Source organism: Notothenia rossii (genome assembly GCF_949606895.1).
Source record: "Notothenia rossii genome assembly, chromosome: 8".
NCBI classification, from domain to species: domain Eukaryota; kingdom Metazoa; phylum Chordata; class Actinopteri; order Perciformes; family Nototheniidae; genus Notothenia; species Notothenia rossii.
Genome location: NC_136906.1, coordinates 81,688,008 through 81,702,867, shown reverse-complemented (window position 1 = coordinate 81,702,867; position 14,860 = coordinate 81,688,008). Strand labels below are relative to the sequence as shown.

The window sequence follows — 14,860 nt, the reverse complement described above, 5'->3', positions numbered from 1 at the left end:
GATCACTTCTAGGCAGGGTTGGGAGGGTTACTTTGTAAATGTAATCAGTTACTGAATACTGAATACATGCTCTGAAAGTAATCAGAATACAGCTACAGTTACGTATTCAGATTACTTTTAGAATACTTTTGGAATACTTTATTTTTCCATAACAGATGGGTATGATTTGGTGCACAGGAGACACTTATTTGACTGTTTTAATGGCTTATCAAGAACTCAAACACAACATCTTGGTGTCATTCTGGACAGCTCCCTCTCATCTGCACCCCGCATAAAAAACATCACCCGGACTGCATTCTTTGTACTGTCTTAAAACCTTTCCTTGGAATATGTTATGAATTGTAAGGTGTCCTTGGGTGCTTTGAAAGGCGCCCCTAAATAGAATTAATTATCATTATTATTTATTATCTGAAACGATGTAATAACTTTTAAAACTGTTTCCAGTCACTTGCCCCATGCATTCTGCAGCAGCAGGCCATTCACTTTGATTTGATCCCGTTATGAAATGTCATCATTTCGACAATAAAGAAATGCTACATAAACTTTATCTTGCACATTTGATCTAACCATCTCCGTTTCTAACTTTCAATATATTTTAAAAGAGATCTCTCTCTCTCATCTGCGTGCGGGGGCGGGGCCTCACAGACAGCAGCGCTGTGCAGTGTGCACACAGTTCTGCCGGTAATGAATATTACATTTTGTGAGGAATCTTTTCCACCAATAATTCCAATAAGTATTCCAAAATGTATTCACTTCAGGTTTACTAAAGTAACTGTAATCAGATTACTCGTTTTTCAATCAATCAATGTTTATTTATATAGCCCAATATCACAAATTTTACATTTGTCTCAGTGGACTTCACAGTTTGTACAGAATATCAGTATGACAATACGACACCCTCTGTCCTTAGACCCTCTGTCCTCAGACCCTCTGTCCTCAGAGCCTCTGTCCTTAGACCCTCTGTCCTTAGACCCTCTGTCCTTAGACCCTCACATCGTACAAGGAAAAACTTCCAGAGAAAACCCACAGTTTAAAGGGGAACATGGGAGAAACCTCAGGGAGAGCAACAGAGGAGGGATCCCTCTCCCAGGACGGACAGACGTGCAATAGATGTCGTGTGTAAATTGAAAAGATAATACCTTTGCAACGTAGGTAGTCCAAATGCTTGGAAATGCATAATAGGAAGATGAATCCACGAGGATATCCATCCAGGACCACAGCAACAGGACCGCAGGATCATCCATGACTCCGGATCCCGGCGTATATAGACACCAAAAAGAAAGACATTTGGGGAAGCTGGGTTAATCGGAACATGAGAGTACACAGGTATAGACAGAGAGAAGGAAGAAGTAAGATGTCCCCCGACAAACTAAGCCTATATCAGCAAAACTAGGGGCTGAATCTAATCAGCCCTAACTATAAGCTTTATCAAAAAGGAAGGTCTTAAGCGCACTCTTAAAAATGGATAGGGTGTCTGCCGTCCGAACACAAACTGGAAGCTGATTCCACAAAAGTGGAGCTTGATAAGAAAAGGCTCTGGCTCCCATTGTACTTTTAGAGACTCTAGGAACAACCAACAACCCTGCATTCTTGGAACGCAATGCCCTAGTAGGACAGTAGGGTATAATGAGTTCTTTAAGGTAAGATGGCGCCTGCCCATTAAGGGCTTTGTAGGCGAGAAGAAGAATTTTAAATTCTATCCTGTGTTCTATAGGGAGCCAGTGTAAGGCAGCCAGAACAGGAGTAATGTGGTCCCTTTTCCTAACTCTGGTTAGTACACGAGCTGCAGCATTTTGAATCAGCTGAAGCGACTTGACTGACTTCTTGGTACACCCTGATAATAAGGAGTTACAATAATCCAGCCTAGAAGTAACAAATGCATGAACTAGTTTCTCTGCATCGTTTTGAGGCAAGATATGCCTGATTTTTGCAATGTTACGTAGATGGAAGTAGGCGGTCCTTGAAATGGATTTTATGTGGGTGTTAAAGGATAAATCCTGATCAAATATAACACCAAGATTCCTTACAGTCTCACTGGAGGCCAAATTATTGTCATCCATACTTAGTATATCTTTAGATAATTTGTTTCGTAGATTCTTCGGGCCAAGTACAATAACTTTAGTTTTGGTCGTGTTTAACATCAAAAAATGTAAGGTCATCCACGTTTTTAAGTCCTTGAGGCAGTCTTGAATTTTATTTAAATGATTAATTTCATCAGGCTTGATTGATAAATATAGTTGAGTATCATCCGCATAACAATGAAAGTTTACAGAATGATTCCTTATAATATTGCCTAACGGAAGCATATATAGGGTGAACAAAATAGGTCCAAGCACTGAGCCCTGTGGCACTCCATGGCTAACTTCGGTTTGCATGGAAGATTCATCGTTGACACGTACAAACTGAGAGCGTTCAGATAGATAGGACCTAAACCAGCCTAAAGCAGTTCCCTGTATGCCAACTAAGTGCTCTAGTCTTTGCAATAGGATATCATGGTCGATAGTATCAAATGCAGCACTAAGATCGAGCAAGACAAGAATAGAGACAAGTCCCTTGTCTGAGGCTATTAGAAGGTCATTAGTGACTTTAACCAGAGCTGTCTCTGTGCTATGTTGTGTTCTAAAGCCAGACTGAACATCTTCAAATAAATCATAGTGTTTTAAGTAATCACACAGCTGTTTTGCGACTGCTTTCTCATGAATCTTTGAAAGGAACGGGAGATTAGAAATAGGTCTATAGTTGGCTAAAACCTCTGGATCGAGGTTATGCTTTTTAAGAAGCGGTTTTATCACTGCTACTTTGAATGATTGTGGAACATAGCCTGATAATAAAGACATATTCATAATATTTAATAAAGAAGTGCTAATTAATGGAAAAACTTCTTTTAACAGCTTAGTTGGAATCGGGTCTAAGATACACGTTGATGGTTTAGAAGAGAGAATCATTGAATTTAATTGTTCAAGGTTTATGGCTGAAAAGCATTCTAGTTTACTATCTAGTGTAATATTAGAACTTACGTTTCCGGGAGCTGTTGATAACCAACACGTTTCACTCCCAACCCGTCACATATTGACGGACGGTCAGGGCCCCTCCCCGTCACTCTATTACGGACAGGGTACCCCTTGGAAGTCAGTTTTCAATGGGCAGGGCGTCCCATTGACTTGCATAGAGCTCCCTGAACGTTGGTAATAGAGGAGTCGGGATTGCGGCGAAATGCTCTCTGCAGATCCATTCTCACAGCGTTTATCAACCTTTAACTCAATATCAAGCCACACTTATTGTTTTTACTTCTTTATTTTAATTGAATAATGTAGGACTTTTGTTGCCGTCAGTTATGGGGAGAGTAGGGGCTCAGAAAACTGAAATCTGTATTATTTCATCGTTTGTTCCTTCTAATTTTGTATTCTTTTCTAAACCACACTGTTATCTACTCAACAATAACACATCATTATCCTTGTGTTTATTTATTTGTTTGATTAATAAACACAAGTTGGAGTCCGTCAGGACCGAGGGTCGGAGCAGCTCATTTGCTTTAGAGAATATTACACCCGGAAGTAAGTATTCTCTCCGCTTCTTGACAAACCCTGTGATAGTCCTCAAGCTCTGCGATTGGAGAGTCTGCTCCGAGGGTTACGCCGAGCATCGAACAGCACTTTGAAATGGGATGGAACCACGGCAGACTGTCCAAAACTGGTTTGAACGGGTTCACCCCGTCCCCCCCTACCCCACCCCGTCCCCAGAAGTACACATGCTGGCTATTGTGTTTCGCAACATGTTCTCTACCTATGGCACGTCTCTACTGGGAGTTGTAGTTTTAAAATACATTTTCGTATTTCCCATAATAAGAAGTTGCCAGTATTAAACTGTGAACATCCCTGGAGGTTTAGGGGATAGGAAACACTCACATTTAAAACATATCATTAATAAATAGGTGAAATTGCTTGTGCCCATAATGGGCAGCATTAATATATACCCACATGCCAGCTAAGGTCAGAAGAGCTTTATTTAACAGCTGCTCTTATGTCTGTGACCCCTCCTGTTGTTCATTGATAAGCCTGAAACATGCACTTGTCAAGGTTCAGAGGCACATCTGGCAGAACCATCGATCATCTTACATTACTTTACATTTAGCTGAGGCTTTTATCCAAAGCGAATTACAATAAGTGCGTTCGACCAGGAAGATACAACCTTGAAGAAAACAGAATCATATAAGTACATCAGGTTTCATAGAGCCAAACATTTCAAGTGCTACTCAACTGGCTTTAGATAAGCCAGCCCTTTATTAGTATATAAGTGCTTTGTTAGTAATTCTATCTCTGGAAGTGGAGTCTAAAGAGATGAGATATACTTTATTGATCCCAAGTTGGAAACATTTGCGTTACATCAGCATGTGTAACAGTTGTAAATATGCAGTGGTGTTTTTTTGTAAATCATTTAGTATAATCACACAAATTCTGTGTTCTTTATTTATTGATTTTTCAATACCTGACGAGGTCGGAGATGAAGAACTTGGGTCGCAGGTTCCTCAACAGTGCATCACAAGACATCTATCAATATGTGTGCATACCTCCACCATTAAACTGTCATTCTGCACATTTCTTATTCTATCTACATACATCTTATAAGAGTATAATACATATGTATAATATCAGTTAAAATAAGTGCTTAAACATACAGTAGTCAACATTGCAGGAAAGCAATATATTAGTACTTTGTCAGGCTTAATGTTTATACCCCCAAAGCTTTTTTCTTATTCAAAATAAGACCTTAACCTAAAGTATTCTTTAATGTTTAAATAAAGCCTTATTAGTTTGTCTGTCTGTGTCTCCAATTAATATCTAATAATAAAAACAATACATTTCAATAACGTGCTTTAACCACCAGGTGTCCCTTTCTATCAGCTGTGCACCGTTATGGTGTAAATATACCAATTGGATCAAATATAAAAGTCAGCCGAATTAGTATTGATACTGCAAGGAGACTGTTACGTTCCCTTCTAAATCTAGGGGGTACAAAGGGAAGTAACAACACACAACTACCGGCCGAGAGAAAGAGGAGAGGAAACTGAATGCTGAATACACAAAGTGAGATTTTAATTAATAAAAAAGTAAAGAGGCTCACCAGCCAAACTGCAAAAACAAAACTTAATTAACTAAGGACAACTTTCTTTCAAAAGAAAGTGACTAACATAAAACAATACACAAAGAAACACTGGAGCACATCTCCTAACAATTAGCAGTACACAGGTTAAACTAGGCCTCACACAGAGACACTACACTACAGCACGTAACACAGGCTGCACACATGCAGCCAGAGGAGAAGGAGAGAACGACTGCAGCTTTCCTCAGGTCCTTTATGGAGGCCCTGATTGGGGATTGGGAGCACCTGGGGAGAGGCTGCACCTGGAGACAATCAGAGGGAGAGAGAGAGACCCCCACACAAAAGCACACGAGCACCAACTGCGGCACGTAACAAGACGTGTTGTGTGAAGAGAAATTGAAGATGTTGTTTAATTGCTGATATATTTATGATCCACGTCACATTTTCAGTTTCGGCGGCAGTTCTTCCTGTTTGTCTAGAAGTCTTCTCATCAGGGCTCTATAAATAGAGAACTACGGCAGATGTGTAATATGTAATGCAGCCGAACCGTGTATTACAATGCCGTTATGTGATGACTTTCAAAGAGAAAAGCAAGAACACTCGGAATAAACTATTATTTTATTTTTAAATAAATGTTTTTGGATTTCACATCAACAGGAAGTCCGCTTAACTATAATGTCCGTGCGGAACAATACCCCAACCCATAGATCCGCGGGTGAATAATAATCACCACATTACACACATCCCTTCACATTTAAATTTAAATTTACATTAAAGTATTTCGTGAGGCCTTCTAAAATGTTTTTAAATATAATTACAATAACAACGGATCGTCGGGGTAGCATTTGCCGGGGAGCGTTCTCATGGCGTCTATTATCAACGCTATGGGAGGTCTATGAAGGTCTATGGGACGCCCTGCCCGTTGAAAACTGACTTCCAAGGGGTACCCTGTACCTAATATAGTGACGGGGAGGGGCCCTGACCGACCGTCAATATGTGACGGGTTGAGAGTGAGAACGTGTTGTGATAACACTATTCTGGTCAAAGGCAAGAGGTCATTAATTTTGTTTCTAAGAGTAACAATTTTATCGTTAAAAAAACATTTTTCAAATGTAACGCCAGCTGAATACAGTTAGTACCCAGGGGGCAAAACCCACTTTTTTAGGAAATCAGACATGGAATGTTGTAAAAGGCTGTCCACCAGAAATGATATCTAGGACCTTCAGGGATCACAGCCTGGGTGAACAACCCGGTCAACTGGCTACTGGAAAGCTACAGTGAGGGTCCAAACAATGCAACCCCTGTATGAAAAAAAGTCAAACATTCTGTCTGGTCAGATGCCATCATTCTCTTTCTCGTTGAATATCTCTGTGACAGTTCATGGTAAAGACAAACTGAGCCAACCTATTGAAAGAGCAGAAAGTAAGCTTTCAGGTGATGCCTTTGTTAAGCCTGTTCTCAATAAGGCCACTAGATGGCGCTGCGCCTTTTTTTGTCTCTCCAAAGCGAAATCCATTTCAAGCAATGCACTGGTGGTCCTCTGGATTGTTTGCTGTGTTCCAAATGGGTAAATATACTTGAAAGATTATTTCTATATAACATATTGAAGGGTTTATATTAATATACACAAGGTTTGCTGCCGATGCTAAGTTGAATTGATTCAATGTTTACAGATTTTCCAGCAAACATACACTTGAATACACTTGAATAAACATTGACATGTTTATTCAAGTGTATGAGTGACATAGAGCAAGTGAGATGGCCAGTGTTTCTCAAACTTTTTACACAGAGTACCACCTCAAATGATATTGGGCTCTCCTAGTAACACCATCATAGACCTTCCTGGGTACCACCGAGATAAAGGATTTAATATGAAAAGCCATATGATGCTCTCATTTGTTAGTGACATTCCACATGCAAATAAGATAAGATGGTACTTTATTGATCCCAATTTGGGAAACATGTTTTAGTTACAGCAGCATAAGGGACAAGGCATTTTACAATAAATTAGAAATAAGCAAGAAAAATAAAGAAAATTAAAACTGCGGTCGCGCGCAGTGATGAGCGGGCCCTCGCGTCCGTGCACCTGTCGGGGAGGGCAGCCGGTCGTCCCGGCGTCAAGCAGACGCGCGCGAGTCGGAAATGAGCCGTTTGTCATTTCTCTAATTTTTTGCGTCCCGGAATCCCAGGTCCTCCGGCAGCGACCCGGAAACGGAAGTCGGCGCGCCGTCTCGAAGGAAAACCAATTTCTCTAAAGGCTCGTCAAGGATCGATTATCGAGGAGGCTGTCTGGAGGAGCCGTAACCGAGGATACACTGATTTGGAGGAGCTAGAACCGAGGGTCCACTGATGCAGAGGAGAGAGGAGTCTCTCTGACTTTCTGCCCTTTACCGTTTGTTTACTCACTAATCACATCTCCCCTGGATGTTAGGGTATATTTTTTTGATACAACTGGTTTCATTCAGACGCGATGTTTACAGTGAGAAAAGCAATAATATATGTAACAGGCCTACATTACACACTTTATTTGTATGCTTTAGTAGATATCTACAAGTAAACAGTAGATCTTTTTCATGAAACCATATAGTGCTTCACATTATAAAATATACAAGGGCTGTAGCCTGATATACATCATGCTTTAGAAGCTGTATGTGTGTGTTGTACAGTCAGTAGGTGTGTGTTGTGGAGTGTATAGGTGCCTGTTGTAATTGAATTTGCCGCAAGCAGAGCCGGTGTGTGTGTGTGGGTTAGGGGTAATCATAACCCTAAACCCTAACCAGTTATGAGCATTTATTTCTAAGCCCCGTCTTTTTGCAAACAGGTTTAGATTAATGATGGCCATATTTATCGACTGAACATGCTCATTTTCTACGGTAATGTGTCTGACCCTCCACCGATGCTGTATACTAAGTTTGGCGTTGAAAAAGAAAACATTGAAATTTAAGGTAATATTTCACTATTTTTAAAATTATGCTAATTTCAAACAAATGAAGTAGGCGGAGCTTAGGGGTTCAAGGAGATAATATGTAGAGTAGGTCCACCGAAATACGTGTGCAAAATGTCAGGTCATTCGGAGTTAACGGTGTGACTTTGTAAATATTATTCCAAAAATGGAAATATAGTAGTTTGGATTGATGTAATCGTCAAACACTGTACATTCTCCGTTAGCTTACGAGCTCCCCGTTCGAGCGAACAACTATTCCTTTTCAATATAGCATCACATTGGATATGCGCTTAAGTTGTCCTAGATTGGAATTTTTCTTATCTTTTCCCTAAAAGGAATTAGCAGACATGTGCTTAAAATGCATGAAAAACGCACATTTTTCAAAATGGCCAGCTTTCTGGGGGGCGGGGCTAATTAAAAGCAATTTGAAATATGTGTGCAATCATAATAGCAATGTGAATACAGTGTTGCGTGAATATCGGAAAAACTATATGCGAGCATTTTGGAGCAATTTGCGCCATGTAAATCGTCAAATTGTGTAATCGCTGTTAGCTTACGACCTCCACGAGTGATTTTTCTAAAATGTGCTCCGCAATTAAGTATCATATTGGATAGAGGCTGAACTTGTCCTGCATTGGAATTTTTCTGATCATTCCCCTAGGAGGAGTTCGCAAGAATGTGCTGAAAATGCATGAAAAACGCACATTCTTCAAAATGGCCGACTTCCTGGGGGGCGGGGCTAATGGAATCTATTTACAAATATGTCCGCATCTCCATGAAGAATGTTTGTGCCAAAATTCGTGAAGTTCTGAGAAACTATATGTGACTACCGCACAATAGGGGGCGCAAGTGAGCAGTTTTTTTGAAAAATTCGGTGTTTTTTTTACATTCTCGAAAAGGTCGTGGGCTCTGACGTGTGTCCCAAGTTTTGCGTCCGAAGCTTATTTTATGCTATCGCAATTTTAAAAAATTGTATAGGCCACGCCCACATTCTGAATTTGTTTTAACACTTTAAATCTGAGTTTGTAATCACCCCGAGAATATGTGTAAAAAAATAAAATAAAATATTCGTCCATACGCTCTTGAGTTATAAATTGGTGGTGTTTTTGGCGTCCCCTATAGCCAAAAATGAAAATGCTTTGGTGTGCCTATTCCCCAAGACAGACTGAACCTATTAACCAAAATCTGTGATGTTTGGATACATTGTTGATGAGTTATGAGCATTTCTTTCTAAGCCCCGCCTTTTTGCGAGTACGTTTTGATTGACGGCGGCAATATTTATCGTCCTAACATGCTCATTTTCTTTGGTAATGTGTCTGACCCTCCATCGATGCTGTATAGGAAGTTTGGTGTTGAAGAACTGAAAATTGAAATTTAAGTGAATATTTAACTGTTTATGTAGATTATGCTAATTAAAAAATATATATATATTTTAGGATATATATATATAATATACATACATAAATATAACGGACATACGGCATGTGGAATATTAATGTAAATATTCAATATTGAACAGATTATATATGTGTAAAATGTACAACGTGGTGGAGAGAGTTATCTTCCAGCCAGAGGTGATTTGTTTTACAGAGTTATGGCACAGCGGAGCTTCAGCAGTCTGTTGGAGAAGGAGCTCCGTTGACTGTCCAGCTGCAGGTGGAGAGGGGGGGGGGGGGGGGTATCTGTCTGTCCAGCTGCAGGTGGAGAGGGGGGGTGGGGTTATCCATGATGGACAACAGCCTGTTCAGTGTCCTCCTCTCCTCCACAGCTTCAAACGGGTCCAGCTTGATGCCGATGACAGACCCAGCTTTCCTGATCAGTTTATTGATCCTGCTGGTGTCACCGGCTCTGATGCTGCCCCCCCCCCCCCCCCAGCAGACCGCAGCAAAGAAGAGTGCACTGGCCACAACAGACTACAGGGCTATTCAACTACACATTCAGTTGGGCCAGATTTTATAACTACAAAATTGAGCTGGGCCAGACATTCAGTGGCCTGTAAAAAGCGGATAGTGACACATTTTAAACCAACACATATTACTGCGATGAAAAACATGCAATTTTTATTCATTGTTCATCTACTGTAACAAAGGTAGGTCAAAAAGTGCATAAAAACACAACTAATTAGCATTAATTTAACAGAATCTGAAAAAAAGTGCACAGTGTTAGCATTACATGTGTTTGCTTTAGAAGTCAAATATTCAGGTTATGTTTTTTGAACCAGGCACATCAAAAAGTGCATTTACTGAATCCAATAATAGCAGTCCTAATAAATGTCCTCACATCCAAAACAAACAGCTAAAGAGCTCCAATGCAACACAAAGAGGTAGTACTGTAGCAATACTATTTTTTCACTTTTCAAGTAATAACAAAAGAAATCATCCGTTTTGGTCACATTTGACCCAGACACATTACAAAGTGCACTTAAATGAATACAGAAAGAACTGTCAAACCCTTCAGTGCACAAACCCATAACAGGGATACGGGTAACTATATGAATGAATACTACACAACACGTCTACTATAGTAAACTAGGTGCTTACTATCACCTCATTTGTGATTGGTCATCGCTGACTTTCTCAATGGGAGAAGGGACATTTTTTGTTTTGAACAAGAGCAGTGATTTGTGGCTCATAGGATGTCAATGCAATCCTAAGACATTGGTGAAGAGTGCTGTCAGTCAGGGAGCAGCGAGTGCTACTTTTGATTGAGTTCATGTGTGAAAAGCTTGATTCACATGTGTATCCATTGTTGATCCAAAGATACTGAGCACACAGATCGCTACTTTCTGTACGTTAGGGAACTGCTGTTTGTTGACATCACTCCAAAACTTCGCTGGCCCGTTAGTGCGCTGCATGTCAATAAGTTCCATTGTATATTTCCCCTTGTCGATGCAGGGGACCACTTCCTTTTCTCTGGTTGATACGTCCCCCTCTATTGCAACAGTGAAGGGGTCTCTGGCAAAGCCCATCACCTCTGTGGGCAGAGCAAGTCCATCCAATCGACCGGAAAAGTTCTCTTTCAACCTCGCAATGAAATCTGTCATCACATCCTTGATTTGTGCCGGAGATGTGATGTGTTTGGGGAGCGTCGGAAAATGCAGCATCCGACCCGTTACAAGTCGGTCGCGAAAAGGTCCAGCTTGACTTGGATCTGCTCCACAAGATCAATGACCGTTTTGTCTCTGTTTACGCTTCAGAGTTGAGAGAGACATGTTTTAGAGTTGCTATCATAGGACCACCGTTACTAGCACCACTAGATGCACTTTCAAAAAACGTGCTGCGTTGTGGTTTGGTGGTTTCTATGCAACGCGGAGTGTTGCGTTCATGGTCTGTACTAGTGTAGGAATTTGGCTACGGGAGGCTGGGCCACTCGGGAGTTGGTTCTGGGCCGCATCTGGCCCGCGGGCCACCATTTGAATAGGCCTGGTCTAGAAGATCTCCAGCATCTTGCTGCACACGTGGAAGGATCTCAGCTTCCTCAGAAAATAGAGTCTAGTCATCTCCTTCTTGTGCACAGCGTCAGTGTTGATCCTCCAGCTCAGCCCGTTGTCTAAGTGCACTCCCAGGTATTTGTAGTCCTCCGCAACAGCCACATCCTCTCCCAGAATGCACAGGGGTAGAGGAGACGTCCTCACCCTCCTGAAATCAGTGGCCATCTCTCTGGTCTTGGCCACATTCAGAATACTCACAACATTAGGCTGAGGTTCATCTTCCGCTCTTCTTGAAGTGGTTGTGCTTCTTGTTGCTTCCGGCTAAAACAAACATTAAAGACATTTTGAGTGTTTAAAATGTGCTGTAATACACAACACATTATTTATTCCTAAACTTGCAGAAAGAAAAACTAAAGTGTGACATTTAATCACACACCTGAGTGACATCATCTAATCAGAGCAGACACGCCTACAGACAGACTGGTACACACACACACACACACACACACACACACAATATTAACTGTAACTCACACAGTAGTAACTCGAGGACAACAGGATGGATATATGAAGTATGAATGAGTTCCTCCTCACCGGTGATGCCGTAGTGCTGAGCCGCAGCGCAGGCGACTCTGTGGGGGAAGAAGGGGGAAACCTCCACAGCGTAACCATGACGACCCGCACAGTGAAACACCTTCTCCATCACCTGCGGGGGGTTTAAAGGTCAAAGATGGGATCGGGTAACAGTAAAACAGGGACAATGTGTTGTCTGGGGATGAAAGGAATATAAAAAGGTTAGAAAAGTGTCAAAAGAACTATAACTTCACGGGAAGACTAGGGGTGGAGGGATGTGAGGATTTGGTGAGGGATATTTCCAAATATCTGGAACAAACTCCCAGAAACCTGCAGGTCCGCTGCAACTCTGACTACTTTTAAATCCAGGCTGAAGGCTTTTCTTTTTACCTCTACTTTAAATTGAACTATTCACATCTCACACTGCAACTTTTATTCATGTACCTGTTATTCATGTTTTGTTATCTTTGCTTTTTAATGTTTCTGATGTGTTCTATGCTCTTAATGTCTTTTGTAAAGCACTTTGAATTGTCTTATGTGGAAAGGTGCTGTATAAATAAACTGGCCTTGCCTTGCAGCTCCTGAGGAATCATAATGACAATAACTACTGGGGTCAAAAGGAAAAGCAGAGGTGTAAAGTAACCAAGTACATTTACTGTATTTAAGTACACATTGGACGTACTTGTAAGAGTGTTAAGTGCCGTAGTGGCTGCTTGTGTGGAGGTGTGTGGGTCTCTCTCCCCTGATTGTCTCCCTCCAGGCTCAGCCTCTCCCTCAGGTGCTCCCAATCCCCAATCAGGGCCTCCATGAAGGACCTGAGGAAGGCTGCAGTCTCTCTCTCCTTCTCCTGTGAGCTGCATGGATGGCAGTGGATGATCTGTGCAGCAGTGTCGTGTTGCTGTCTACGTGAGACGTGCAACTTGTCGAATATCTGAGTAGCGTTGTGATTTACTGTGGTCGCTTTCTGTTATGAGAAAGTTGTTTTGGTTTGTCGTAAGTTTGCAAATTGGCTGGTGAGCCCTCTTTTTCTTTTAGTAATTAAAAGACCATCTTGTGGCTTCACAATCAGTCTCCTCTCCTTTTTTCTCTCACCGGTTATTTTATATTTTGCTACTTTCCTTTGTACCCCTAGTCCAGGAGGGAACGTAACAAAGAGTATTATCATTCTGTACTACTCTACACTTCTACTATACTACATTTTAAACCCCCACATTTGCACTATTTACTCCCCTACATGTATTTTACAGATTAAGTTACTTGTTATTTCATTTATAATAATGATTATAAAACATATGTAGAACATCAAATACCACAATTGTCTTGTCATCTATGGTTGTTATTCTGTAAAGCTACTGGGAAAAGCCTGTTTTGTGATTTGGGGCTTTAAAAATAGATCTTGAATTGTTTTTATAACAACCAATAACCACAGTTTGACGTTACAAACGGACACAAACATCCGTTTATATCTTGTCACGTAGAAACGTTAAAACACCTGGAAAACAGCTCATAAATCCTTAGAAAGTGGACGTTTTGTCGACTTTTCGAGCAGGTTTTCTCCATGGATGTATCAGGAGAAATTCAAAAAACCTACTTCCGTGTTTTGATCAGGTGACCAAAAGACCCGGATGAAGGCTGGTTTAAGTGTAATATTGTAATTTAGCCAGTAGGGGGAAGTGTTTTTCAGAAATTGAAAACACTATAATAATTATAATAACACATTAATAATTAAAATAATACAAATGTAAAATATATTAAAAGGCAAATATATAACTAAATGCATTATTAATACATTTAGTGGAGTAAAAGTTCACCATTTACCTCTGAATTGTAGTGGAGTAGAAGTACAAAGTAGCATACCATGGAAATACTCAAGTAAAGTACAAATACCTGAGTAAACCTACTGACTTTACACCACTGGCTTTAATAATGTCCCTGCTGTGTGATGAATAAAGGATTTCTCGGTCTGATATATCGTAATATAAAATACAGCCAGAAGAGGAATTGTTTTTATTAAAAACAGCACAAAAACATGGTAAAGAAGACGGTACAATATTATGAAAACTCCTCTATAGGGAGGTATATTTTTCATAAAGTCAGCAAATATGTGATTCACACTAAGGCTGCACAGCTTGGGAAAATATCCAATTGTGATCATTCTGAAATTGTGATTAGGATACGATTCATGATATTACAGGAAATTAATGATTATGGTGGAGGATCTGCATCACAAGGATTTTACAACCAGGCTGGAGTATATCTGCAGCTGCACAACACTTCATTCAAAAGATGAATTTCAACACATATTTCTTTATATTTGAAAATGTCTGCAAATGGACAAAACAAAGTTTACTTTCTTCACCACCTTAGGTCTGTTGTTACTAACAAATGTCTAAATGACACGACTTAACGCCATCATGTACAACATTAGCCGCCTTTAGCTTAGCGGTGGCGACGTGAAGTCATGTGACCGTGCTGTAGTTCCTTTATAGCCCAACATTAGCCTCCTTTAGCTTAGCTGTGGTGAAGTCATGTGACCGTGCTGTAGTTCCTTTATAGCCCAACATTAGCCTCCTTTAGCTTAGCGGTGGTGAAGTCATGTGACCGTGCTGTAGTTCCTTTATAGCCCAACATTAGCCACCTTTAGCTTAGCGGTGGTGAAGTCATGTGACCGTGCTGTAGTTCCTCTATAGCCCAACATTAGCCACCTTTAGCTTAGCGGTGGTGACTTGAAGTCATGTGACCGTGCTGTAGTTCCTTTATAGCCCAACATTAGCCACCTTTAGCTTAGCGGTGGTGAAGTCATGTGACCGTGC

General features: G+C 40.7%; 1 protein-coding gene across 2 annotated transcripts; it reads right to left on the bottom strand.

Moving 5' to 3' along the window:
• Window positions 1–11,167: 11,167 nt before the first annotated feature.
• LOC307016998 (uncharacterized protein) lies at window positions 11,168–13,167 on the bottom strand. Of its 2 annotated transcripts, none has more exons than XM_079646414.1 (2): window positions 12,009–13,167; window positions 11,168–11,795 (listed from the first exon to the last, which is right to left on the bottom strand). In XM_079646414.1, the coding sequence occupies exons 1-2, from the start codon at window positions 12,144–12,146 to the stop codon at window positions 11,472–11,474; spliced, it is 462 nt and encodes a 153-aa protein (XP_079502540.1). In that variant the 5' UTR covers window positions 12,147–13,167; the 3' UTR covers window positions 11,168–11,471. The 2 variants fall into 2 exon arrangements, with proteins under 2 accessions (XP_079502540.1, XP_079502541.1); XM_079646415.1 differs by having other exon boundaries at window positions 12,069–13,167.
• Between the last annotated feature and the right edge of the window lie 1,693 nt (window positions 13,168–14,860).

Coding starts and splice junctions, on each gene's coding strand:
- LOC307016998 (XM_079646414.1), bottom strand. CDS start 12,146: ATGGTTACGCTGTGGAGGTTTCCCCCTTCTTCCCCCACAGAGTCGCCT. Junction 11,796..12,008: donor TGTCCTCGAGTTACTACTGT/GTGAGTTACAGT, acceptor TGTTTGTTTTAG/CCGGAAGCAACAAGAAGCAC.